The sequence below is a fragment of the Chiloscyllium plagiosum genome, unplaced genomic scaffold (genome assembly GCF_037043375.1).
Source record: "Chiloscyllium plagiosum isolate Xiang-an unplaced genomic scaffold, Cpla_swu_hap1 HiC_scaffold_53X, whole genome shotgun sequence".
NCBI classification, from domain to species: Eukaryota; Metazoa; Chordata; class Chondrichthyes; order Orectolobiformes; family Hemiscylliidae; genus Chiloscyllium; species Chiloscyllium plagiosum.
This window is the reverse complement of record NW_028270191.1, coordinates 8,344,499-8,372,024: the sequence shown is the minus strand read 5'-3', so window position 1 is coordinate 8,372,024 and position 27,526 is coordinate 8,344,499. Positions and strand designations below refer to the sequence as shown.

Below are 27,526 nucleotides of genomic sequence, written 5' to 3'. Positions count from 1 at the left end.
GAACACCCAGATCTGTCCATCAATTTTCCCCAGGACTTACTGTATAGTTTGCTGTTGAATTGGATCTTCCAAAATGCATCGTCTCGCATTTTGGAATTAACCCAGTGAACCTTCAATGTCTGTCTTTCCTTAGCTGAGGGGCTCCAAACCTGTTCACAGTATTCAGGCTGTGGTCTGACTAGTGCCTTGTTTGGTTTTTAGCAAGACCTCCCTATCTTTATACTCCATTCCCTTTCAGCCCGATTTCCCACAAAATGATCTGACTTCCCTCCTTTGTCCCCATGCTAGCTGACTATTGTTATGTTCTCTCCTCTTAATGGTCTTTCCCTCCTTCCTCTATCAAATCTGCTCTCGTTAACCCCCTCAAAAAAAAAAAGCAAAAAAAATCCTTGGCATCTCTGTTTTTGCAAGCTTCTGCTCCACTTGCAATCTGAATGTGCTGGCGTCTCCCAAATCCATGCCCATATTTCCTGCAACTCCATGTCTCTCATAGCTCCACTGGACCCATTCCATAGCTTGGAGTTCTAGGCTGCAGTCCTTTTCTCACTAACACCTTTAACTCCCCCTTTGTTATCACAGTTACTCCATAGCCAAGTACTTGGAATATGTAGGTCCCAGTTTTGGCCACACTCTGATTTCCTTTGAAGAAGCTTTGCACATCTGTTCGTTCCTGTGCTATGATTTTTAATGTAACTGCATGTTGTGTTTTTCTACTTGGATTTCAACAACTAAGCTGCTCCTCATTCTCCTCCTCCTAGCCAAGTTCCCGTTCTGTTGTTTTAGAGGCTATGTTAGGTCTCTGATATCTCAAGCGAGTAGTAATTGCACTCCAAACTGGACCCCCGCAGAACGGGGTCTGGAATCATCTGGGCCCAGTTTTCTCCAGCCTGAATTTTGTAACGCACATTATCTCTTCCAAATGGCTGCAACTCTGTAGTTTGCCTAAAACCCCCACACCACTGTAGAATACATGGGAGGCTTTCCCAACAGGAGATCGAGTCTCCCTAACCTGGTCCAAAGCTAAGCTGGAAGGCAGCTAAGTGGTAAGAATACAGTCTGAACCTGTTGGAATTGTTACTGTTGTGCATGTGGTTATCCAAATATAACACATTTTGAGCATTTCCTCCTTGCAGTTATTGACAATTCTACATGATGGTTCTGTGCACTTCATTTCCTTCAGGTCTGATAACCGCACCACCTGCCTTTACCAATCTCCCCAACTTTCCAAATCTAAATGTGGCTTTCCCCAATCTTGCTGTGGGGTCTCTGCCAGGATTAGGGGGGAATCCTGCGACCACATCCACAGGTAAATTTGTATTTGTGTGTTATTGTGTGTTGTATGACGTTTGCGTTATGGGAGTGGAGTAGAATTTTTACGTGAGAGATATTGATCTCTCCAAATGTAGTTCAACCAGAGTGGATCACTTCATTTCTCCTTTAAAGGTTTTGAACAGACTATTTTGATTTTGTGAATGGCTGCCTTCTAATTGTGATGCTGAAGAATTGACCTAGCAAAAAAAAAAATCACGTTTACCAACACTGCATCTTGTAGAAGGAGATGGTTATGACTTTCTAAGGTAGTAGGCAGCAAAGCCAATAAGTTGTCACAAAAGTTAAACATTTTAAAATAAGTACACACTCCACATTATTCAATTTACCTGATTTTTTTCAGACCCAGGTTGATAACACGGGCCAGGTTTCTGTACTTAACAACAAGAATTGTGGTTTATTACAAATAAATAATTGAAGACGAGCTACAAGTCAGCAGTTATGAACCATCAGAATACAGCTCTACTCATTGACACTATAATTTCTTTATAAGCTGCCCTTTTACTTCGACAAATGCACACTCACTGGGGGAATTAGGAAAATAAATATAGGTTATGGACAGAGGGAAAAACTGGGAATGCAGTTCAGTGGTACCTGTTCACAGGGGTTACTGAGATCATTATTACGATTCTTGGGCTGGTCAGAATGCTGCATCCTTCTCCAGATGCTGCCACTGGTTTGCAAGAGGCACAGGGTGGCTGGCTCACTTCTGAAAGATCTCTGACTTAGGAATTTGAAGTCACATCGCAACAACAGTTGAAGGAGCAATGAACTGGTTTTCCTCTGATTTAAGGCGTGGCTGTACTGCAGAGAACTGAGAGCTGTGGTGCTGGTTACGGTCACTTAGCTTCCCGCTGTCTTGTTCACAGCTCCAACCTACCCGAGAACCAATCACAGTTATAATTGGCAAAGGCCTTTGTCATTGGTCTAAAAAGACTAAGAGTTGTGGATGCCGAAGACTTTTACACTCGCTGGTAAGGTCCCAGAAAGTGTTGCTGAACAAAGAGACCTTGGAGTGCAGGTTCATAGCTCCTTGAAAGTGGAGTCGCAGGTAGATAGGATAGTGAAGGAGGCTTTTGGTATACTTTCCTTTATTGGTCAGAGTATTGAGTACAGGGGTTGGGAGGTCATGCTGCAGCTGTACAGGACATTGGTTAGGCCACTGTTGGAATATTGCGTGCAATTCTGGTCTCCTTCCTATCGCAAAGATGTTGTGAAACTTGAAAGGGTTCATAAAAGATTTACAAGGATGTTGCCAGGGTTGGAGGATTTGAGCTATAGGGAGAGGCTGAACAGGCTGGGGCTGTTTTCCCTGGAACATCGAAGGCTGAGGGGTGACCTCATAGAGGTTTATAAAATCAAGGGGGGCATGGATAGGATAAATAGACAAAGTATTTTCTCCAGGGTCGGGGAGCCTAGAACTAGAAGGGCATAGGTTTAAGGTGAGAGGGGAAAGATATAAAAGAGATCTGAGGGGGAACTTTTTCACTCAGAGGGTGGTGCGTGTATGGAATGAGCTGCCAGAGGAAGTGGTGGAGGCTGGTACAATTACAACATTTAAAATGCACCTGGATGGGTATATGCATAGGAAGGGTTTAGAGGGATATAGGCTGGGTGCTGGCAAATGGGACTAGATTAATTTAGGATATCTGGTCAGCATGGACAGGTTGGACCGAAGGTTTGTTTCTATGCTGTACATCTCTTGACTTTATCTGAACAAAAACAAATTTCTGGAGCAAATCGGTAGGTCTGGCAGCACCTGTGGAGAGAAAGCAGAATTCATGTTTCTAGTCCAATGACCCGAGAAGTCTGTCCACCATCTTCAAGGCACAAATTGGGAATGTAACTGAATACTCGCTTGACACTTTCTCTGACAAAGCCTGCTTGATCTAACACCTTAAACGTTCATCTCCTATTGCACCAGCGCACAATGACAGCACTGTGTACCATCTACAAGACGTACCCACTTGCCAAGCTTCCTTCTGCAGTTCCTTGCAAATGAGCGATCTCTAACATCGAGTGGTCTGGCATATATAGGAGCACCACCCCACTGCAAGCTGCCCCACACCATCCTGACTGGGAAATATATCGCTGTTCCTTCAGTGTCACTGGGTCAATATCCTGGAGCTCCCTCCCTCAGGGCATTGTGGGTGTTCATTCCCCACTATTGACTGCAGTAGTTTGAGAAGGTGGCTCACCATCACAGCCTTAAGAATAAGAGGAAAGCCATTGAGGACTGGGATAAGGAAGAGCGTCTTCCCTCCAGAGAGTTGTGAACCTGTGGAATTCTTCCACAGGAAGCTGCTGGGGCCACTTCATTAGATTCAAGAGGGAGCTGACATGGCCCTTGTGACTAAAGGGATTAAGGGGAGAGGTTGCATTATCAGCCATTGTATTGAATGGTGCTGCACACTCGGAGGGCCGAATGGCTTACTCTTGCCCCTATTTTCTATGTTTCTTGTGGACAGGTGCGGATGGGCAGTAAATACTAGCCTAGTCAGTGACATCCAAATTCTGAGGGCAAATAAGTACTCACGTATGTTATCCTGAGAAGATGCATAACTTGTGTTTGTTCTGTTGCCTCCTAGCTTGCTGTCAGTAGTTTATTCAGTGAGCTGTTTTCTGTTGTATTGAGCTCGTTGTGTCCATTACATTTATCTTGGGGTTTACTGAATGTCAAGTTGAAGCACTCTACTAGCTACAACACTGATTAATAATGAATACTATATGCTCTCAGCAGGAGTTACTGTATTTGGCTTTGTTTTTCCTTGAGAAACTGTTGTACTTTAGGCATGTCTTCTAAATCAGCTCTGAAAGACCACATGCTGCTGGCTGTTAATGCACCTTTTGGAGATAAGCCTTGTCAGCTTGGATTTATGATATCTGGCCTCTCTTCTAGAGGCAGTAATCCTGCAAACGAATTCACTTTGACCTTGAATTTGGGTTGTGGTGTGATGGGCGCAAGGGCTTGATGATGTACGAGTCTGAAGTTCCCCCTGTAATTTTTTTAAAATTATTAAGATGTTTGAGGTTTAGGCCTCTTCTGAACAGCTTTTTTACTTGGGTATGTAAGTACTTCCAGGTTCCATGGGTTTTCTTTAATGAACCAATGCCTGAGGTGAGCAAGAGGAGTATATCTTGAGCAGCTTTACTTGTGGGCAAACCATTTGACTCCTGCTGAAAGGAAAAGTCCTTTTTTAAACCGATTCAGTTCCTGGTCGGGTTTTCACAGAATCTCCAAATTGTTATGGTGCATCAGGAGGCCTTTCAGCTGATCTTGTTACATTTTAACCTTGTGCCAATCTCCTGTCTTTTTCCTGTAATCCTGCACATTGGATGATTTTAACTGACCATCCAATGCCCCTCTTGAATGCCTCAATTGAAGCTACCTCCGCCATGTTTCCAGGCCCTATTTGCTCTTTTTTGTAAAAAAAAAAAGGAAGGTTTTTCTCCTCTTGTATTTGCTGCTTTTAGGCAAAATGCTATAGAGCTGTTCCCTCTGGTTCTCAATCCATGTATGACTGGGAACGGTTTCTCCCTGTGTGTTTTGTCCAGACTCCTTTTGTGGACTTGGGTGATTTTCTAAACTACTAACAAATCACCCCTTGGTCGTCTTCTCTCCAAGGAAATCCATCCCAGTTTCTCCAATCCTTCTTTATAACTGAAGTGTCTCGTGCCTGGAATGATTCTCGTAAACCTGCTGTTATCATTGCGTTCACATTCCTCCTATTGTGTGGTACCCAGACTATATACCATACTCCTGCTGAGATCTTGCATCTGTACCCTATGTCTCTATTTATAAAGCCTGGTCTACAGTATGCTTTATTAACAGCTCTCTACCTGTTCTGTCACTTTAGTGATTCATGCACATACCCACCCCCAGGTCTTTGCTCCTGCATGCCTTTTCTAGAACAGTACCTCAAAACTCTAAGCTGCTGTTATCACCTTCTCCCTGGAAAAGAAGCTCTCCTCCTCTGTTGTAGAATATAAGAATTAGGAACAGGAATAGGCCACACAGCCTGAGGTCCTGCTGTGTCATTCAGTGTGATTGTGGCTGGCTTGGGTCTCAAACTCCGCTTTCCCTGAGAAACCAAAACTGCCTTCAATAGAGTTCAATCCCCAACCCTCTATGACCGAGAACTGTAAAAATTCACTCTCTGAAGAAATTCCTGCTCCTCTCCATCAGAAATGATTGCTCCTGAGAAAGTGTGCCCCCATGTTCTGGATTCTGCAGTCAGGAAAATGATTTCTGTGTCAACCCTGTTGAGGCAATTCTGAATGAGTGAGTGCCAGAATGAAATCATCCCTCTTCTAAACACCCAGAGAATATCGACCAAGTTTACTCAGTCTCTTGTAATAGGGCAATTCTGTCATCCCAGGGACTGATCTAGTGAAACTTTTGTGACTTCTAATGCAAGTATATCTTTTCTTTAAATATGAAGGTCAAATTTGTGCATACTGCTGTGTGGTCTCACCAAAGCCCCATCAAATTGTAGCAAGACTTTTATTCCTTACTCGATTTTCCCTTGTGACTAAAGGTCAATGTGCCTTTTAAAAAATACTCTGCTCTTCTACGCTTGTTTGAAGTGAATAACCTCTCACTTCCCCCACACCAGACTCGGTCCACCACTTTTGTTACCCACCCATGTGCTTAACCTGTATTAGTCTTTTGCAGCTACTTGATGTGCACCCGCAGCTTACAGATCCAGGTGAGAATACATGGTCTGCAAACTTGGATCGTTTGAATCTATTAAGTTATCCTCTCTTTTGTTCTCCCTGTACATTTCTCTGCCGTAATTCTGTTTGAACCTCCCAGTGCGGTTGAAATTGCATGCACCAAGACCAGGGCCACAACCCACATTCTTGGTACTGACTTGAGCAAAAAGAGGTGATATCCAGGTTGACCACCTTGTTCTCTGCCAAGTCCTCTGCACCACGTCCGAACTCGGTGAGATCACCTGTCGGTGGTTCCAGCCTTGTCTATTCTGTTGCAGCAAGACCATCTGCAGTAATGATCCTTCTTCCAAACCCAGCTGTCATCCCCCTCCCTAATATTTCCTTCCTTGGCTGTACTCTTTTTTTTTTTTTTTTTGTCATTGAACTCTGCCATGTATTCGGTGTTTAAAAGTGCCATATCAGAGCCTGTGGTCGTAACGTCCGTCATTGTTTTGGGGGAAGTACTGGCACGTGCATAAAGCAAAGGCCAGAACATTCTTTGCAGAATGCAGCAAAGTGTCAAATTGTTTTTTCTTAGACGAAGTAGAAAGACTTAATACAGTGTTTGTTTTTTTTGTTAAAGAGTTGTACATAAAGTTGTTCGCTTGACTGATCCTGGGTATGGAGGGACCCTCATGAGGAGAGGTTGAGTTGGTTGGGCCTGTACTCACTGGGGTGTAGAAGACTGAGAGGTGACCTTATTGAAACCGGCAGGTTATTCTGCTATAACATGCGTGTTTCGTTAAGATGAATTTGCTGTCACGCAATTGACGAATTTGGGGCAGTGTTTCTAAAGCGTGAACTTTTGAAGCATATATTGGTCATAATGTGATTCCAGCCCCGTTGGTTAAATGGTGCTGCTATTACACAATTTTCATATAACATGGGGTTGTGAGAGAATGGAACCATTACGTTAAAGCAGAACTGACTCTACAAGATTCTGAGGGGACTTGAGAAGGGAGATGTGGAAAGATTGCTCTCCCCTTGTGGGAGAGTGTCTAGGACCAGAGGATACAATTTCAGAATAAGGGGTCACCCATTGCAGACAGAGATGAGGAGGAATTTCTTCCCTCAGAGGGGAGTGAGTCTGTGGAATTCTTTCCCACAGAGGGCTGTCGGGGCTGGGTCAGTGAGTATATTCAAGGCTGAGACAGAGAGATGTTTAATCAGGAAGGGGAATGGAGGGGTGATGGGGAAAAGGCAGGAAAGTGGAGTTGGGGATGATCAGACCAGCCATGATCCCATTGACAGATGGAGCAGACTCGATGGGCTTAATGGGCTACTTCTGCTTGTGTCGTGTGGTCGTGGACTGGTTAGACCAAATGCCCTTCTTTCCCGATCCAATTTGTGTACGTATTAAGCCATTGGTTTGTGACAAAGGTTAATCTATTGGAATGAATGAAGTGGTTTGTTTCTGCTAAAATCATAGAAACCATTGCGATGTGTACTAGTTGCATGGCAAGCTGTGACCTCCTCTCTCTGTTACTGTGTGATGTTAATTTGGACTCTTCCTTTCCAGGTTCCCTCTTGTCACCCAGCAGCCCTGCCTCACATCAGATCCTCTCGAACCTGCCTCCAGCTGATCCTGCCAGCAGTACTGTGCTTCCAGCTTTCTCTGCAGTGCCAGCGTTTTCTCCCAGCCCCTCGACTACATCACAGAGTATTACAGCATCTTTTCCCTCTCAGTGGAGCCAGGTCTCAGATCCTGCACCTGCAGTAGCTCAGGAATAGTCTCCTAGTGGCAGCTGAGACAGTAACGTTGTCTTCCATGCTTGTTCGCTGAAGCTGGCAGAAGGGTATGGTCCACTCAGCACTAATAAACGACAGAGGGATGCCTACCCAAATACACTGCTGCCCAGATTCTAACCGAGTAGCAACAGTCTGACTTTACTAAAAAAAAATGCTTCCCAATTTAGCAATATGTACATAGCTGTCAGTCTAAAGATGACTCTTTAGCAGCATGACAATCGTTTTAAGAAAAACCATTCCAGATAAGCTCACAGAACTCTAAGCATAGAATCCTTCTGTAGAAGCACACAGAGTGAATCCTTCCTTTTCACGTTTGCAATACCTATTGCGCACCCAACCTTTTCACTATAGCGCAGCTTGATCATCTTGGCATGCTACCGTGTCTTCAGTTCAAGGTATTTTGAAAAATAGTGTGTTAATATCAATACGGGGACCACTCCAGCATTGTTTGCTGAGAGCTGATTTAAATTTTGAGATGTAGCAGCTTACAAAAGCACTTCCCTGAAGGAAATCTCTCCATTAATTCCCACAGTTTCATTGAGTTGAGTCACTTTAATCCAGCGAGTATAGTTTTTTGTTGTAGTATGAATGATTATTAAAGTTGCTGAAATACAGGTCTCCTTTTTTAGTCCTCTCCGTATATTAGAACCTGTGGTACATAACCTTAAACTGTTGTCCTGAAGATCTTTGAGCCAATAGGTTGTGTTTCATTAATGTTCAGCAGCAATCAGCAATGACTAATGCAGAGTGCCATGGACCATTCAAGGAAATGTCCTGTTGAAATATTGCATGTAGCTTGCTTATGATGTGGTGTTAAACCATTTGCTGTTGATTTGTGACAACTATGGTTTTATTTTTGATTCCCGTCCTGAATACTGAGCCTGTTAAGTTGAAAATGCTGAGGTAGTTTGTGGAAAGGGAAGCTAGGGGTGAAATTCCTATGGTTGGTGAAGTGGTTTGTTTTCCCTACTTAAAGGTTTTCAATAAGATGTCACCCCAAATGTTAATCACTAATCCAGTCTCTTAGTTAAGACCTTGTAAGGTTTATTAATGATATTCCAACAGTTTTATTTTAAATACGTTTTAAATTCTATTTTTTACATCCTGTTGCTAATTGGTGGCCAGATATTGTGAGATTAAGGTTTGTTTTAAGTTCCAAGAACATTCCTGCCACAATAGGCAAGCAAGTCAATATTTGATCGCTCTTTTTAACCCCTGGACTTCAACAAGTTTATAAGTTGTTGTGATACCGGAGGCTTGGAATTCACGGAGTGCCCAATCTAATTCAATATGAATATTACTGCAGTTTTCTGTCACTGGTTAGGACTGATCATAGGTTTCAGGTTGACATGGTTCAGCGGTTACTTCCAATCAATTGGCAAGGTGGGTCACGTTTAATGTATTCCTTTTCGTGAACTTTCTAGTTTTTTTTTTAAGCTGGACTTGCTGATTTAAGAATTTGTTCGAAGATATTCGAGAGTGAGGGAGTCTTTTACCCGTCATATGTTGCCCATCCAGAAAGATCCCAAAGCTGATCCTTAGAGGGGAATGAAAATACTTGGCTGTTTTTAAATTATTGCACTGTTTCTGATTGAGAGAGAACTGTCAAGAGTGAGGCTCGTGTGTGCTTTCACCACCACCACCACCAAAAACATGACATTTACGCACTCTTCCCTGCTGGTCTTCTATATTTACCTGTTAAAGATGAAGAGCACTGTAGAGTGTTAAATCACTTGCAATGGTGCATGGTCCATTTGTGTGTAAGTAAACTGTCTGCTTGCTTTTCAGCATGGGATTGATCTGATTGGGCCTTTGGTGTATAATGGTTTTTGTTATGAGAGTACTGAAGGTGCCTCTGAACTGGAATGATGCTCTTCGTGAGGCATGTACCATTTTTCTCATTTTTGACCAATACTGGACCAACGTTTTTTAAACTGATTTATTGTGTTAAAGGCCTTCATCTCCATTTATGAGAGTCAAATTGGATGATAGTTGTTCCTAAATATTCAAGTGTCATTGAGCGTGAGTTGCATCTGATTCAGTTTCTGTATACCCCAGTGGTGTGCTATTGTGACTGACAATGACCCAGGTTATTATGGATATCACTCTCTCATCCACGCTACTGACTGCAATAATTTAGTAATATAATATATAGGTTTTAAAAGGCTATTGTATTTTTGGGAGCACTCAGATTGTAGTTTGATAGCATGGAAATTCAGTGATTTTTTTATAAGTCTTAATGTTCTGTACTGTTTGTTTTATAAGAAAGTTTTAATGTTTACTGTGAAATTTCACTTTGCTGTAAACGTGCAGTCTTCAGAACCATCAATAAAGATGGTGGTTAATGCCTTGTGTTGGCTTGGTTTTCTGTAATAGAAACATAGCAGCAGGAGGAGGCCATTCGGCCCTTCGAGCCTACTCTGCTATTCATCACGATCAGGGCTGATTGTCCAACTCAATAGCCTAATCCTGCTTTCTCCCCATAACCTTTGACCCCATTCACCCCAAGTCCTAAATCTAGCTACCTCTTGAATGCGTTCAATGTTTTGGCATCAATGAATTCCACAGGCTCCCCACTCTTTGGCTGAAGAAATGTCTCCTCATCTCTGTCCTAAATGGTCTACCCTGAATCCTCAGACTGTGACCCCTGGTTCTGGACACACTCACCATCAGGAACATCCTCCCTGCAGCTACCTGGTCTAGTACTGTTAGAATTTTAAGTCTGAGATCCCTGCTCATTCATCTGAACTCCTCCAGTGCAAACAATCCTAACCTAGACAATCTCTCCACATACATCAGTCCCACCATCCCTGGAGTCAGCCTGGGCAACCTTCACTGCACTCCCTGGAGACCAAGAGGCATCCTTTCTCAGAACAGGAGACCAAAACTGTGCACAATATTCTAGGCCCTGTATGACTGTGATAATGCATCTTTGCTGCTGTACTCTAAATCTCTGGCAATGAAAGTCACCATCCCATTGGCCGCCTTTACTGCCGGCTGCACCTGCATGCCTACCTTCCAGCGCCTGGTGCATACGGACACCCAGATCCCAATGCATGCACCCCTCTCCCAATGTACACCCATTCAGGTAGTAATCTGCTGCCTTGTTTTTGCTTCTAAAGTGAATATTGAGGGTGTTTTGAGGCATTTTGTGTATGAAGTGAAGCCTCTTAAGATCGTAGATTCCCTACAGTGTGGAAACAGGGCATTCAGCCCAACAAGTCCACACTGACCTTCTGAAGAGTAACCCACCCAGACTCATTCCCCTACCCTATTATCCTAAATTTCCCCCTGACTAATGCACCTAACCTACACTTCCCTAAACACCCATGGGCAATTTAGCATGGCCAATTCACCCTAACCTGCACATCTTTGAGTTGTGAGAGGAAACCCACACAGACAGTTGCCTGAGGCTGGAATTGAACTTGGGACCCTGGTGCTGTAAGGCAGTAGTGCTAATCACTGAGCCACTGTGCTGCTGTTTAAAGGGGAGGGGGTAATGGACAGCTGAACATACGTTTCACTACAATCAATGTTAGATTTTGTCAACTAGGGAAGAGTTGCAAACTGAGATCCTGTTTTGAGGAAGAGCCTTGCTTTTCCCTGAGCAACTTTTTTTCATCCCAAGCTCCTTCATTCTATTCAACTCCACAAAATGCAACTTGAATTTATAATCATTTGCTGACCTTAAACAACTAGCTTTGCAAAATGTTCATTACCTCGATGCTAGTCTGGATTCAGTAAGCTGCTGACTTTGAGCAATGCTCACTATGTTTAAGAGGCTCCCCACACACAAAAAAAAACCTACAGTGTAGTTGTGCCTCTCTGGTCCATCCATCTGTTGCACCACAGCTAGAGTGTCAATAATGTCCTCGACCAGGTCAGATAGCACCTTGACTACTGTGTGTCCAGCTCTACCCACTAAATAATATCAAATTCACACATGTTGCTCCATTGTGCTGCCTTATCCTAGTTCTGTTTAATCTGAATGCATTGATTGGGTATTAGCAGTTGGTAATGCTTCAAGTAAACTTTATACTTGATGTGTCCGTACTGACTTTTATTCCTTCGCTTTCTGTTCATTCATGGAATGTGGGCATCGTTGGCTACACCAGCTTTTCGTGTCCATCCTAGAGGGCAGCTAAGAGTCAACCTCATTGCTATGGGTCTGGAGTCACATGTAGGCCAGACCAGGTAAGGATGGCAGTTTCCTTCCCTAAAAGGCATTGGTGAACCAGATGGGTTTTTCCAACAATTAATTTATGGTGATTTGTTAGACTTTTAATTCCAGTTTTTTTTTTTTAATTGAATTCAACTTCCATTATCTGCTCTGGTGGGATTTGAACCCAGGTCCCCAGAATATTACCTGGATTTCTGGATTAACAGTCTAGCAAGAATATCACCAGGCCATCACCTTGCCCCTACTCGTCTTGTAACTAAAATACTCTTGTAACTATTTAAGGTAATGATTCTGGGTGCAGAGAATTTCAAGTCGAAACTGCTGCATGTTCGTTGAGAGCTGATGCAGTGGCTTATGTGATTGGAAAATAGTATTGAACCTTTTCAAAGCTGCAACTTGGCCAAGGAGCAGTTTTTATGGAAACTGGAATGTTAAACCAATCGATTGTTTGATTATAAAAATTGTACATGATCAATTATATGAACAGTGCAAGTTTCTGCTCTTCAGTGTGGTTTTTACTGAGCCACACTTCATAGTTCAGTTCAACTCTAGAAAGTTAGATATCATTGCTTGGAAATGAACATTTAAAGATAACAAGAGACAAATAAATTGGTACAAATTGTTTGATAAATGTCTCTAGTGGATATATGTTACATTAGTTAACAGGAGTTAAATCATAATAGCGTAACGGTGAAAAATGAATATCAGATAGCATTTTGAGATGGTACGTTGGTGGTGGTGGTGGGGGGAAACATACTTGCTATTCACCTTATCTATGCCCCTCATGATTTTATAAACCTCTAAGCTCACTCAAGTGGTTAGGCTCTGGAATGCACTGCCTGAGTGTGGGGGGTGGGGAGGGGAAGGTAGGGAGGTTCACACGAGAGGTTACAGTCTGGAAGGTCGTGCCTGAGAGTGTGGTGGGGGGGAGGCAGGTTCACATGAGGGGTTAGGGTCTGGAATGTACTGTCTGAGAGTAAGCTTCCATTCATGGGAAGATAACTTCTTCACAAGTCATTTTTATGTTATTTCCTCTAGGTGGTAGTATAAGAATATGGTTGATCATGAGTGTTGCCTGAGGAAACAGCACTGTCTGATTTAACAAAAGATAGTGTGAAGTTGAAGTCTTGTGTGGTAGTGACTCTGTCTCTAAGCCAGAAGGTCTGGGTTTAAGTCCCAGAGGTGTGTTATAATATCCTGGAAAAGGTTGTTTCAGAAACCAAAATCACATTGAAATCTTTATTCTCATGGGTCACGAGGATGCCAACTTGTGCAAGAATATAACTCCTGAGGGGGAGCAGTGTGTTGACTGGAGCGGCAAATTGTCAGAATATGGGATTAAACAGTTAAGGCAAGGAGTGGCAATGTCCGTCTACAAACCCTGTGAAATGTTTAGCTCGTTTTTAAACATGAGCAAATAGCCCTTCCTGATGACTGGGTGAACTTTTAAACGCGTATCTTTGGATTTGTACTGTCATGCAAGTTTGAGGCATTTGTGAACCAAACCTGATGAGGGTATATTGTGGCATTCCTTGGTCTGCTGATGTAGCAATTACACAACAACTCACATACTTCAGGCCTGCACTAAAATGGCAGATGCTCAATAGAACCGTACAGACGTTGCTGACCTCTTTCCGTGCAATCACTGTGCTGAAATGGGCATAGCATACAAACCCATTAAGCATGTGTCCAATAGCAATATCCAATTTTTTTTTATCTATTGAACAAAGAAGTTACACCACAGAAACAGACTGTTTGGCCCAGTTGGTGAATGCTGGCATTTATGTTTCACGTGCACCACCTCCAATTCAATGCCCCCTGTCAAGACCTGGGTCACTGACCATCTGCTTTGTTTTCACTGAGTCCCTAAGTCTATAGCAACAAAAACAGAAATTGCTGGAAAAGCTTAGTTGTTAGCACTGCTGTATCACAACACCAGGGTCCCAGGTTCGATTCAAGCCTCTGGCAGCTGTGCAAACTCCAAACAGACATTCTCCCCATGTCTGCATGGGTGTCCCCTGGGTGCTCCGGTTTCCTTGTACTGTCCAAAGATGTGCAGGTCAGGGTGAATTGGCAATGCTAAATTGCCCGTAGTGTTAGGTGCATTAGTCAGAGGGAAATCGGTCTGGGTGCATTACTCTTCGGAGGGTCGGCGTGGACTGGTTGGGCCGAACGGCCTGTTTCCACACTGTAGGAAATCTAATTTAATCTAATCAGGTCTGGCAGCATCTGTGGAGAGAAATCAGATTTAATGTTTCAGCTCCAGTGATCCTTTTATAGTTCCTTTTCATGAACAGGAAGGGGAAGCAGGTTTTTAGTTAGGTAATTTGAGCTTGGTTTTGTCGTTTTGCCATACATGCCCCCTTGTTTTACACAGGTGCCAAATTTACCCCCTTGTGATGGTTTGCACTCTTGCTTCTGCCTCTGAGAGCTTTTGATCCATTCCTCCTTACAGGCCCAAGTGTAAAATATTAAGTTGACATTTCAGTGTGTCTGGAGTTACTGATACTTGGATGAGATGAAGGTCCTATCAACTGCATGCACCGTGGTTGTTTTACATCATTTTGAATGGGTGTTCTCACCTCTGATGTCAGCATCTCAGGAAACCTACTATCTGGTCAGTAACTCATCTGTGAGACTGTTGTGTGCAAATTGACAGCTGCACTTCTTTTATATAGCAACAGTGACCCATCCTTCGAAAGCACTGAGTTGACTGTGGTGTGTTAAGGGTTTAGATGGAGAGGAATTTAAGTGTGTACAAGAAAACTTTTTCTGATTCACTATGTGGATGTATCTACTAGAGAAAGTGCAAAACGTGACCTACTCTTGGGAAATAAGGCAGGGCAGGTGACTGAGGTGTCAGTGGGGGGAGCACTTTGGGGCCAGTGACCATAATCCTATTAGATTTAAAATAGTGATGGAAAAGGATAGGCCAGATCTAAAAGTTGAAGTTCTAAATTGGAGGAAGGGTAATTTTGACAGTATTAGGCAAGAACTTTCGAAAGCTGACTGGGGGCAGATGTTTGCACATGAGAAGTTGAGGTTGTGATTAAGAAAAAGAAGGAAGCATATGTCAGGTATAGACAGGATAGATTGAGTGAATCCCGAAAAGAATATAAAGGCAGTAGGCGTATACTTAAGAGGGAAATCAGGAGGGCAAAAAGGAGACATAGTTCTGGCAAATAGGGTTAAGGAAAATCCAAAGGGATTCTATAAATACATTAAGCACAAAAGAGTAACTAGGGAGAGAATAGGACCCTTCAAAGATCAGCAAGGTGGTCTTTGTGTGGAGCCACAGGAGATGGGAGAGATACTAAATGAATATTTTGCATCAGTGTTTATTGTGGATAGTGATGAGGGCAGAGCAGTAGATGTGATCTATATGGACTTCAGTAAGGCATTTGACAAGGTTCCCCATGGGAGACTGATTAGCAAGGTTAGATCTCATGGAATAAAGGGCGAACTAGCCATGTGGATACAGAACTGGCTCAAAGGTAGAAAACAGAGGGTGGTGTTGGAGGGTTGTTTTTCAGACTGGAGGCCTGTGACCAGTAGAGTGCCACAAGGATCGATGCTGGGTCCTCTACTTAGTAAGTTTGCAGGTGACACCAAAATTGGAGGTGTAGTGGAGAGTGAAGAAGGTAACCTTAGAGTACAACAGGATCTTGGTCAGATGGGCCAATGGGCTGAGGAGTGGCAGATGGAGTTTAATTTAGATAAATGTGAGGTGCTGCATTTTGGAAAGGCAAATCAGGGCAGAATTTATACACTTAATGGTAAGGTCCTGGGAGTGTTGCTGAACAAAGAGACCTTGGAGTGCAGGTTCATAGCTCCTTGAAAGTGGAGTCGCACGTAGATAGGATAGTGAAGGTGTTTTGGTATGCTTTCCTTTATTGGTCAGAGTATTGAGTACAGGAGTTGGGAGGTCATGTTGTGGCTGTACAGTACATTGGTTAGACCACTGTTGGAATATTGCGTGCAAATCTGCTCTCCCATCTGCAGGAAAGATGTTGTGAAACTTGAAAGGGTTCAGAAAAGATTTACAAGGATGTTGCCAGGGTTGGAGGGTTTGAGCTATAGGGAGGCTGGACAGGCTGGGGCTGTTTTCCCTGGAGTGTTGGAGGCTGAGGGGTGACCTTCTAGAGGTTTATAAAATCATGAGGGGCAGATAGGGTAAATAGACAAGGTCTTTTCCCCAGGCTGAGGGAGTCCAAAACTGGAGGGCATTGGTTTAGGGTGAGAGGGGAAAGATATAAAAGCGACCCTAAGGGGCAGCTTTTTCACACAGAAGGTGGTGCATGTATGGAATGAGCTGCCAGAGGAAATGGTGGAGGCTGGAACAATTGCAACAGTTAACAGGCATCTGGATGGGTATATGAATAGGAATGGTTTAGAGGGATATGGGCCAAGTGCTGGCAAATGGGACTAGATTAGATTAGGATATCTGGTCGACATGGATGAGTTGGAGCGAAGGGTCTGTTTCTGTGCTGTACGTCTCTGTGACTCTGTTTTGAGATGTCATGAGATCACGACGGCTAACTCAATACCTCGATTTTAAAATACTCCATTTTTCAGATCCTCCATGGTCTTGTCCTTCCCTATGTCTTTAATCTCTAGCAGCATGTTCGTACCTCTCCCTCTGAGCCAGGAGGGCTGACTTCAAGTCCCATCTGCTCCAGAAGTGTATCATAACATCCCTGCACAGGCTGGTTAGAAAATCTCCAACACCCTTCAATCACCTTTGCGCTGGCTTCTTAAACATCCCTATTGCTGTTTGCAGCACCTGTGGAGAGAGAAAGAGTTTTCTCCAAAACTTTTGAGTTCTGAAACATTTAACTCCGCTCTCTCTCCACAGATGCTGCCAGACCTGCTGAGTTACTGCAGTGAATTCTGGTTTTGTTCCCGATTTCCAGCATCCGCGATATTTGGCTTTGATATATTTGCACCACCAAAGCTTGCTCTGATTTTAGCTGCGGAATTCTCTCTCCTTTTTAAGGTTACCACTTAAAAGCCCCTTTAACTAGGCTGCCCCTCTTCTCGATCTTATCTCTCATTACTCGGTGTCAAATTTGACTTACTTGAAAAACATTTCATGACTGTTATGGTTTTATCATGTTAAAGCTGCAAAATACAATGTTCCGTTGTTTCTACAAATACTAGTCTTTCTTTCAAATCTTCAGCTGTCTTCAGGGGAAGTATTTTACCTTCATCACTTACCTGTCCTGAGCAACAAAGAAAGAGCAAACTCCCTTTAAATTTTTTTTAAAAAGATTTTCAATTTTAATTTGATATATGATACAACAGCATTGTACTCCATTTCAACATTTCTTTAATAGACAATATTTTATTAAAACATGCATATACAGGAATATGATACATAGAAAATACTCAGCAGTGGGTGGGCCACATTTTAGCAAAGAGCTCTAGAAATGACAAATTGAGAAAAGATACATCAGGATAGGGAATCAACTAGTCCATTACATGATCCCCTTTTTATTTTCCCTTTTTAAGCCTCTCAAGTACTTGCCTTATGCTAGGTCGGTGAAGGGAGTGAGGAAAACCCTTCTGCCTTTAGATGGAATCAACTTTTGCACTCTTCTCCTGATGAGATATCAGTCTCTCTCAAGTCACATTGCACCCATGTATGGGAACCTGTCAAGAATCAATTCGGCTTCCAAATACACATTAGTGGCACTACTGAGGGTTGTGTGGATCAAACTGGGACTGCAACCCCCTAAAGCTGATGGGAGAAAAGGAGAGCAAGCTGGCAATGAGCAGACATGCCACAATTGACTGAACTGTACAATATGGTCAACATTCTTCGAGATTTTGCAATTCCTCATGTAATTTAACTGTGTCTTCATGGGTCATGACTTGTCATTTTGGAATGGTGCTATATCTGCATGCCAGCTGGGGCAGCAGTGTCACTCCAACTGACAACCCACAGTCTGCTCAGAACTTCGAACTGTTCATTGTAGCCCTGAGGCCAATTTCAGTGGTCTGACTGTCAGCACAACTGAAGCTAGTCAAATAAACAAGTCTGAGAATTGGAACTCGGGCCAATGTGTTCTGTAAGTTTCAGCTCAGTGCAGTTACAAGTGGACATGATGAGGAACGCAAGATCTGTTCTGTTTGGGTCCTCTGTGAGAGCCTACGTTTGATACTGAGGTTTGGAGGATTAAGTAGCAGGTTGCATAACCATGGCTTGTATATGGAGAAACTTTCGCCTCCAGCGAGGAGTTGTGACCTTAATAGCGAGTGTTCAGGCCTGAGGTGAGGAAGTGATATTCCTCCAACTTGGAGCTAAGGCAGATAAAAGGTGCAAGGAGTTAATTTTTTTTTGCCATGCCCTCACATGGGACTGAGGCACAGACCAGCCATGCTGGAGCAGGCCTGAATGGCCTCCTGTTCCTCTGGCACGCCATGCACTTAGATTAGATTAGTTATAGTGTGGAAACAGGCCCTTCGGCCCAACAAGTCGACACCGACCCACCGAAGCGCAACCCACCCCCCTCCATTTACCCCTTCACCTAACACTATGGGCAATTTCCCATGGCCAATTCACCTAACCTGCACATTTTTGGACTGTGGGAGGAAACCCACGCAGACACTGGGAGAATGTGCAAACTCTACACAGTCAGTTGTCTGAGGTGGGAATTGAACCTGGGTCTCTGGCGCTGTGAGGCAGCAGTGCTAACCACTGTGCTACCCATGTTTCCACCAATAACTTTCCATCAAGTTATTGAGGACTATGTTCCAATGATGTCCTGTGTCTTTTATTTTCAAAACCATATTAAATCGGAGTTGGTGCAGAGATGTCAAACTGTCCTGTTGACTGTGTGAGGAGTGGGAGGGAACCTTTGAATATCAGAGACACATTGGGACTCAGCCCCTGCGATTACACACAGGACTGAAATTAGGAGGATGGGTACTTTTTTGTGCTGATTTAAAAACCGCTCAATCCTAGGATGAGAGACAAAATGCTAAGATAGTCCTGGCTTTAAAGTTAAAAATCACACAACCCCAGGTTACAGTCCAACAGGTTTATTTGGAAGCACTAGCGCTGTTCCTTCATCAGGTAGTTGTGGAGCAGGATCGTAAAACACAGAATTTATAGCAAAAAATTAGTGTTATGCAACTGAAACGATATATTGAACAAACCTAGATTGTTAAGTCTTTCATCTTTTAGAATAGGTTGCAGGTTTCAGTTCACTAATATGTAAATCCCAGAACTTTTTTTAAGTCACCTTCTCGAGATAACTTAAGGTTTTATATACCAAAAAAAAGGTGACATCTCTGCTCAGACAATGCATTAAAGGTTAGAATCTTAAAAGAAGTTCTGGGACTTAGATATTAATGAACTGAAACCTGCAACCCATTAAATTCTGTGGAATACGGTCTAATGCTCCACAACCACCTGATGAAGGAGCAGCGCTCCGAAAGCTAGTGCTTCCAAATAAACCTGTTGGACTATAACCTGGTGGTATGTGATTTTTAACTTTAGCCACCCCAGTCCAACACCAGCTCCTCTTCATCCTGGCTGTTAAGTGTTTGAGTTACAGGTCTCTTTTAAGGGTAAATTAGAACATCGCCAGAATTGATTGAGAGTAGATGATGTGGTCATTGGCCTTTGTATTTAAGAGCTGGGTTCACACCCGATACGGAGGGGGGAGGGTAGGTTAGAGCACCTCTGCGTGGGTCTGCTCCTGGGCCTGGCCAAACTGGCCATAAACCGGTCCAGGCAACGGGCTGTGGAGGGGGTCGTTAGGGCTGACTGCCTGCCCCTCTTCCGCGGTTACATTAGAGCCCAGGTGTCCTTGGAGAAAGAGCACGCGGTCTCCACCAACACCCTGGAGTTGTTCAGGGAGAGGTGGGCACCGCAGGGAATGGAGTGCATTATTTCCCCCTCTAACTCTATTTTGATTTAATTCCTGCCCTCCCCTTTACTGTTTGATCATACAGCATTGCCCTTTGATGTGAAGGGCACTGCTTGTCACTGGCCACTCGGGTGTTTCCTTTCTTCCTGGGGTGGGAATTTGAATAAAGATTTGTACACCTGTTGTCTTTCACTGTGTCTCTCACCTGCACGCACACAACATGGGTGCTGAGGAAAAAGATGAGCAGTACCACAGCTAGGTGGTAGTGGGGTGGGGGGGGGGGGGGGGAAAGAGAGGAGTGTCAGACAAAATAAATGAACACTAGTGTCAGAGGTTCCGTAAAAACAAAGGGGAAAAAAAACCCGCTGGGTTCTGTGCTCTTGATGCCACTTGAGAGAGGTGGGCACTGGGGGGAGAGGGGAGGCCGCGCGCGCGCGTGCATGTGTGGAAGGTAATGCTTTATTCCCCCCTCTGACTCCATTTTGATTTAGTCCCTTCCCTTCCTCCTCCCTCCCTCCCCCTCAGCTTTGATGGTTTGCATTGCCCTTAAGGCGCTTCACTTGTAAATACATGGTTCTCAAGGGGCAACTAAGGACGAGCAATAAGTGCTGACCCAGCCAGTGACACCCACGTCCCATCTATGTGTAGATTTTAAAACTTGGGAGATTGAGTCCACTATTCAGTCTGCAAATTGACAACTCAAACTGATCCTTAGACTGAAGGCTGGTCACGTGATGTGGTTTCAGCAATGATACATAGAGGCAAAAAAAAAATCACAGATCTTATTCCCGCTAGGCATGCAGTGATTTCTGTGCATGCATTGACACTGGGGGAGAATGCAATTGCCAATGATCTCTGTGTTATGGTTCTGTTCGTCGAGCTGGGAATTTGTGTTGCAGACGTTTCATCCCCTGTCTAGGTGACATCCTCAGTGCTTGGGAGCCTCCTGTGAAGCGCTTCTGTGATGTTTCCTCCGGCATTTATAGTGGTTTGTCTCTGCCGCTTCCGGTTGTCAGTTCCAGCTGTCCGCTGCAGTGGTCGGTATATTGGGTCCACGCGATGTGCTTATTGATTGAATCAGTGGATGAGTGCCATGCCTCTAGGAATTCCCTGGCTGTTCTCTGTTTGGTTTGTCCTTTAATTGTAGTGTTGTCCCAGTCGAACTCATGTTGCTTGTCATCTGCGTGTGGCTACTAAGGATAGCTGGTCGTGTCGTTTCGTGGCTAGTTGGTGTTCATGGATGTGGATCGTTAGCTGTCTTCCTGGTTGTCCTATGTAGTGTTTTGTGCAGTCCTTGCATGGGATTTTGTACACTACATTGGTTTTGCTCATCCTTCATTCTGGTGAGTTGTTGTCTGAGAGTGACTGTTGGTTTGTGTGCTGTTATGAGTCCTAGTGGTCGCAGTAGTCTGGCTGTCAGTTCGGAAATGCTCTTGATGTCGGGTAGTGTGGCTCGTCCTTTGGGTTGCCGCATGTCCTCGTTCCCTTAGGAAATCTGTTGATGAAATTGCGGGATATCTGTTTTTGGCGAATACATTGTATAGGTGTTCTTCTTCCTCTTTTTGCAGTTCTGGTGTACTGCAGTGTGTTTTGGTCCTTTTGAACAGGGTCTTGATGCAACGTCTTTTGTGTGTATTGGGGTGGTTGCTTTCGTAGTTCAGGACTAGGTCTGTGTGTGTGGCTTTCCTGTGTACCTTTGTGGTGAATTCTCCGTTAGGTGTTCTCTGTACCCTCACGTCTAGGAATGGGAGTTGGTTGTCCTTTTCTTCCTCTCTAGTGAATCGGATTCCTGTGAGTGTGGCGTTGCGGTAAGACTGTTTGTTCTAATCTTTGCATTACTGCTTCTGCTATGAGTCCAGAGGTGGGTGAGCCCATGGTGTGCCGTTGATTTGTTCAGTCTTACTGAAAATTCAACCCAAACTCTGCGTCAGATACGTTGATGACACCTTTGTAATCATTAAAAACACAGAAATAGAGAACACACACCGGATCATCAACGCCACACTCACAGGAATCCGATTCACTAGAGAGGAAGAAAAGGACAACCATCTACGAACACCAACTAGCCATAAAACGACACGACCAGCTATCCTTAGTAGCCACACATGCAGATGACAAGCAACATGAGTTCGACTGGGACAACACTACTATTATAGGACAAGCCAAACAGAGAACAGCCAAGGAATTCCTAGAGGCATGGCACTTATCCACAGATTCAATCAATAAGCACATCGACGTGGACCTAATATACCGGCCACTTCAACGGACAGCTGAACTGACAACCGGAAGTGGCAGGGACAGGCCACTATAAATGCTGGAGGAAAGATCACAGAAGCACTTCACAGGAGGCTCCCAAGCACTGAGGATGTCACCTAGACAGGGGACGAAACATCTGCAACACAAATTCCCAGCTCGGCGAACAGAACCACAACAACGAGCACCCGAGCTACAAATCTTCTCCCAAACTTTGAATGGTCTCTGTGATTGAATAGCCCACACTCTCCTTGCCCCGGGTTACAGATAGCAAATGCTTCCTTGAGTTCAGTAACAGAGGCACTTCAGCAGCTGTGGAATAGCATACAACCCACCACAAAGCAGCATTCCCAAAATGAGGAGACCAGAGCTGAAATCAGTGGCAACAGAACCAGGAACTTTAGCTGGTCTCTTGATAGATAAGCAACATCCTTTTTATATTTTGACTTTAATTAGGCAGGCTGTTGCATTTGCATATCTCTTGGGTGTTTTCTCAGCACTGATTTGTGTCAGGAAATGGCAGAGAAACTCAAAGCTTGCTCTCAAACCGCCACCAATTACTTGGTAAAGTGCAAATTTTCCACACCTTACATGATACCAGGGAGTAAAGCACCCTCATCCCAGCTGCTGGTGACTACAAACTGGTTACATCTAAATCCTTTGCCTAACCAGTTCTTATCACAGAAAGGGGAGGCAGTACTAATGCTGATGTCACTGGACTAGGCATCCATGGTTCAAATCCCACCAAGGCAGATGGGGAAATTTGAATTCAATAAATATCTGGAATTGAAAGTCTACAATGACCATGTAACCATTGTTAATTTGTTGTAAAAACCCATCTGGTTCACGAATGCTCTTTTCGGGAGGGAAATCTGTCATCCTCACCTGATCTGCACCTACATGTGACTCCAGATCCACAGCCAATGTGATTTGACTCTTAACTACCCACAAAGTCCCAGGCTAATGGTCTCAGGTCATGGGTTCAAATCCATTTGGGTCAATTTAAATTGAGCTAATTAATGTGGGGGAAAAAACGTTGGTCTTATTAATGGTGACCATGACACCATTGTTGATTGTTGTGAAAACCATATCTCGTTCACTCATGACCTTTGGGGTGGGAAATCTACTGTCCTTACCCGGTCTTGGCCTACATGTGACTCTCAGACCCATGGCCGATATAGCTCACTTTCAATAGCTCTCATGGGCAGTAAGTACTGAGTTAGCCAGTGGCACCCACATCTCATGAAAGAAAGGCAAAAATCATGAAACGCCCTCAGTCCAGTCAAGGGACGAGATGGATCCCTGACTCCCACCATCAGAATGACTGCAGGATCATGCTTTTGACCAAGTGCCAAGGGCTAAAACAGTAACATCAAATTCTACCAGTTCACAGTTGGAGTGTAGCATCTAAACATTAATGATCCAGCCTCAACAATACTTAAAAGATGTTCTTATAACGTTGATGTTGCCCTTTTTTTGCTGAGTTTCCACCTTCAGCCAGCTACCACGATATTGGTGCTTTACTTTCATTACCTCGGCCGAATTACCAATTTGACAGCAGCAACATGATCAAGGAGCACAGAACCTGCAGGCTTGGTTAGCACAGGGATGGAGACATTTGGGTGAACTGACATGAAAGGAACAGCCTGCGGAGTAGCAGATTGCCACGATGAAGACTTAGTGTCTGGGAAAATAAAAGGTACCGACCACTTTTTGGACAACTAGTGCAAAGTGGTGGGCCTCAAGGCACACCACTGGAGTGAGGAAGGGTGCAGAATGGAGCGCAGCCGCGATTTTCAAACAAAAAGGAAGATTTAGAATCTGGGAAAATGAAAGGTACAACAGCATGATTAGAAATGTTTATAAATTCAAACCAGAGAAGATCCAAAAAATTGAAAATGGTCTTCATATACAAAGCTTAGACCACAAAAAGAGTCAATTGGTACTTTCTCGGTTTTGGTGTTTGCCCCTGCCTGTGCCAGAGGCCTCATTTCGCCGGCTCAGACACCAATTCCAGAAGTCAAAAGCATTGTGCAATCTGCCAGGAAATATTGAACTGGGCACAAATCTTCCTGACGTTGTGATATCACCAGTGCAGAGTGATGAAGCAAGGATATTCTGGAGCTGTCAGATGTTACATGGATGGATTGATTGTTCAACGACAATGCAACAGCTATGATTCCACTGTTTCAGTTCTATGGGAAAGGCACAGGGCGATTAATGGGATGAAGTGTTGTCAGACATGGATGTTGCTTGGAGTATTGGCGTTTGTGACTCCTTGTGGATATTTTGAAAATAACACAAAAAGCTCCTTAAGTGATCAGGATGGTCCATTTCAGCGTTACAGGATACAAGTGATTTTCAATCCTTTGACTGAATTGAAATCCCTCAGCAGAATGCCCTTTCAAAATCTCAAATCGGAGACATCCCCCCTCTACAGAAGGACCCTGCCAGTCAGTCCTTCGGTAGCAGCCAGGGTTTGGGTGTTCCACAGAGGGACACTTATTGATTCAGAACAACTGAGGACCTTCAGACAAGCCATCATAAAAACGTACACCCAGGTGACATGACAATGGCAGCACAATACCCTTGATTTTCCATGACTCGGAGTTGGTTGTCCCGGAGCACAACCCTTGGGCTAAAGGTGCACAATTGATGCAAGGTGCCAAAGTTTGCCAAACCTTCAGCAAATTGGGTTCGTGGGTGAAGAATTAAAAACGGGGAGCTGACCCACACTGTGCGCTCCTGAACCTAACTTCCTCTAAGCAAACAGAAGAGAAAAACCAAGAAGCTACTTTATTGCTTGCTCTTGTCCAGCTTGTCTTGGCTCCTATGCTTGTGACCGTTGGTGTCAACCTTGGTAGAATTTCCATCTTGGGTATCCTGTTCAAAGTAATAGGCAAGACAACGTTACACTGGACCTTTGCGAAACAGAAGGAACTGTTATAGAGTCCTAGAGATGTACAGCACAGAAACAGACCCTTTGGTCCAACTCGTCCATGCCCCCCAGATATCCCACTCAATCTTGTCCCACCGGCCAGCACCTGGCCCATATTCCTCCAAACCCTTCCTATTCATATACCCATCTAGATGCCTTTTAAATGTTGTAATTGTACCAGCCTCCATCACTTCCTCTGGCAGCTCATTCCATACACACACCACTTTCTGCGTGAAAACATTGCCCCTTGGGTCTGTTTCCCCTCTCACCCTAAACCTATGCCCTCTAGTTCTGGATTCCCCCCACCCCACGGAAAAGATTGTGTCTATTTATCCTATCCGTGCCCCTCATGATTTTATAAACCTCTATAAGGTCACTCCTCAGCCTTCTGTCCCTCCAGGGAAAAAAGCCCCAGCCCCTCCCTATAGCTCAAATCCTCCAACCCTGGCAACATCCTTGTAAATCTTTTCTAAACCCTTTCAAGTTTCACAACATCTTTCCGATAGGAAGGAGACCAGAATTGCATGCAGTATTCCAACAGTGGCCTAACCGCTGTCCTGAACAGCCGCAACGTGACCTCCCAACTCCTGTACTCAATACTCTGACCAATAAAGGAAAGCATACCAAATACCTTCTTCACTATCCTATCTACCTGCAACTCCACTTTCAAGGAGCTATGTACCTGCATTCCAAGGTCTCTTTGTTCAGCAAACTCCCTCGGCCCTTACCTTTAAGTGTATAAGTCCTGCTCTAATTTTCTTTTCCAAAATGCAGCACCTCACATTTATCTAAATTAAACTCCATCTGCCACTCTTCAGCCCATTGGCCCATCTGATCAAGATCCTGTTGTAATCTGAGGTAACCTCCTTCGCTGTCCACTACACCTCCAATTTTAGTGTCATCTGAAAACTTACTAACTATACCTCCTAAGGTCACATCCAAAGCATTTATATAAATGATGAAAAGTAGTGGACCCAGCATCGATCCTTGTGGCACTCCACTGGTCACAGGCCTCCAGTCTGAAAAACAACCCTCTTCCACCACCCTCTGTCTTCTACCTTTGAGCCAGTTCTGTATCCACATGGCTAGCCCTCCCTCTATTCCATGAGATCTAACCTTGCTAATCAGTCTCCCATGGGGAACCTTGTCGAACACCTTACTGACGTCCACATAGATCACATCCACTGCTCTGCCCTCATTGATTCAAAATACTCAATCAAGTTTGTGAGACATGATTTCCCACACACAAAGCCATGTTGACTATCCCTTATCAGTCCTTGCCTTTCCAAATACGTGTAAATCCTGTCGCTCAGGACTCCCTCCAACAACTTACCCACCAGCGATGTCAGGCTCACTGGTCTATAATTCCCTGGCTTGTCCTTACCATCCTTCTTAAACAGTGGCACCACGTTAACCAACTCCAGTCTCCTTGGAACTTTTCAGGCCTGTTTATAGCAATCTTACTCTGCCAGTGACAAAACCATCCCACTTCATTCCTTGCTTGGGAATGTTTCCCACTGGCACTGGGCACTACCGAACACCTCTCCTACCTGATGTCCACAAAACATACTACATAAGGGACGATGAGAAAGGACCCCAGGATGATTACAACCCCCCTGCCCGCCCTCCTGCCAAACTGGAGCTCTGAGTCATAGAAAAAAAAGCGTGGACACATTAAATGGCGCCTCAAAGCAATAATCCCCAACATTTTCCCATAGTGACCCCAATTCGAGGCTTAAAAACTGTTCCGACCCCTCCACCCAATGAGAACTGAGAGTGGCGGTAGCAGGGGCTGGAAGGAATATAGACCTGGTAGAAGCAGGTTATTAGGCGATGCCCATTGTTGCCCCTGAGCTCACAGACCATTTTCTTTGGGGGGGGCAAGGGAAGGAGTCCCAACCTCATCCTTTGGAAAGCACTGCTGACGAGGCCCCTTCAGAAAGTGGAGCTTACCTTCCCATGACATGGCAGCTGATTTGTTTCCAGGGTGGCACTGCCAGTCCTGCTGGGCGGGAGAAACAATGTTGGCAGTGAGGTGTTGTAGGCCTTCATTGAGGGAAACTGGTTCCTGTCCATGGATGCAGAAGAATGGGGCCTCATGCCAGCTGAGATGGAGAGTGCTGTCCTGGCATCGCGGGGTCTTCCCAAGCTGTTGGATTTGTTTTCCCTCCTTTGATATTCAATCGGAGATTGCAGAGCTGTGAAAACAGAATGAAAGGCTTTATACTTCACATCAAAACCTTCTTCCATGCAACAACAACTGCATCTGCACAGTGCCCCCAAGGCACTGCAGATGAATGTAAAAATACACAATGTGACATTGAGCTGCAAAAGGTAATACTAAGGTAAGGCACCAAAACTTTGGCTGAAAAGGTAATGCTTTTTCTTAATTCATTCATGCATTTATTGCCCATGCCTAATTGCCCAAAGGGTAGTTAAGAGTCAATCACCATTGCTGTGAGTCTGGAGTCACATGTAGGCCAT

At 44.2% G+C, this 27,526-nt stretch overlaps 2 protein-coding genes across 5 annotated transcripts in view; one reads left to right on the top strand and one right to left on the bottom strand.

Moving 5' to 3' along the window:
- LOC122543390 (Golgi reassembly-stacking protein 2-like) overlaps positions 1-10,146 on the top strand; it is a 69,731-nt gene extending 59,585 nt beyond the window's left edge. Inside the window, exons 9-10 of the mRNA XM_043682075.2 lie at positions 1,181-1,306; positions 7,565-10,146. Of these exons, the coding sequence (XP_043538010.1) occupies positions 1,181-1,306; positions 7,565-7,776 (338 nt within the window). The 3' untranslated portion in view covers positions 7,777-10,146. The remainder of the gene's footprint in view (positions 1-1,180; positions 1,307-7,564) is intronic.
- Positions 10,147-22,153: 12,007 nt separating this feature from the next.
- The window catches only part of LOC122543389 (rho guanine nucleotide exchange factor 25-like), a 373,207-nt gene continuing 367,834 nt past the window's right edge, over positions 22,154-27,526 (bottom strand). For all 4 annotated transcript variants that reach the window (XM_087985590.1, XM_043682070.2, XM_043682071.2 and 1 more), the window contains 2 exons: positions 26,996-27,240; positions 22,154-24,987 (listed from right to left, as the gene is read on the bottom strand). In XM_087985590.1, coding sequence (XP_087841716.1) covers positions 24,901-24,987; positions 26,996-27,240 — 332 coding nt within the window. In that variant the 3' untranslated portion in view covers positions 22,154-24,900. The remainder of the gene's footprint in view (positions 24,988-26,995; positions 27,241-27,526) is intronic.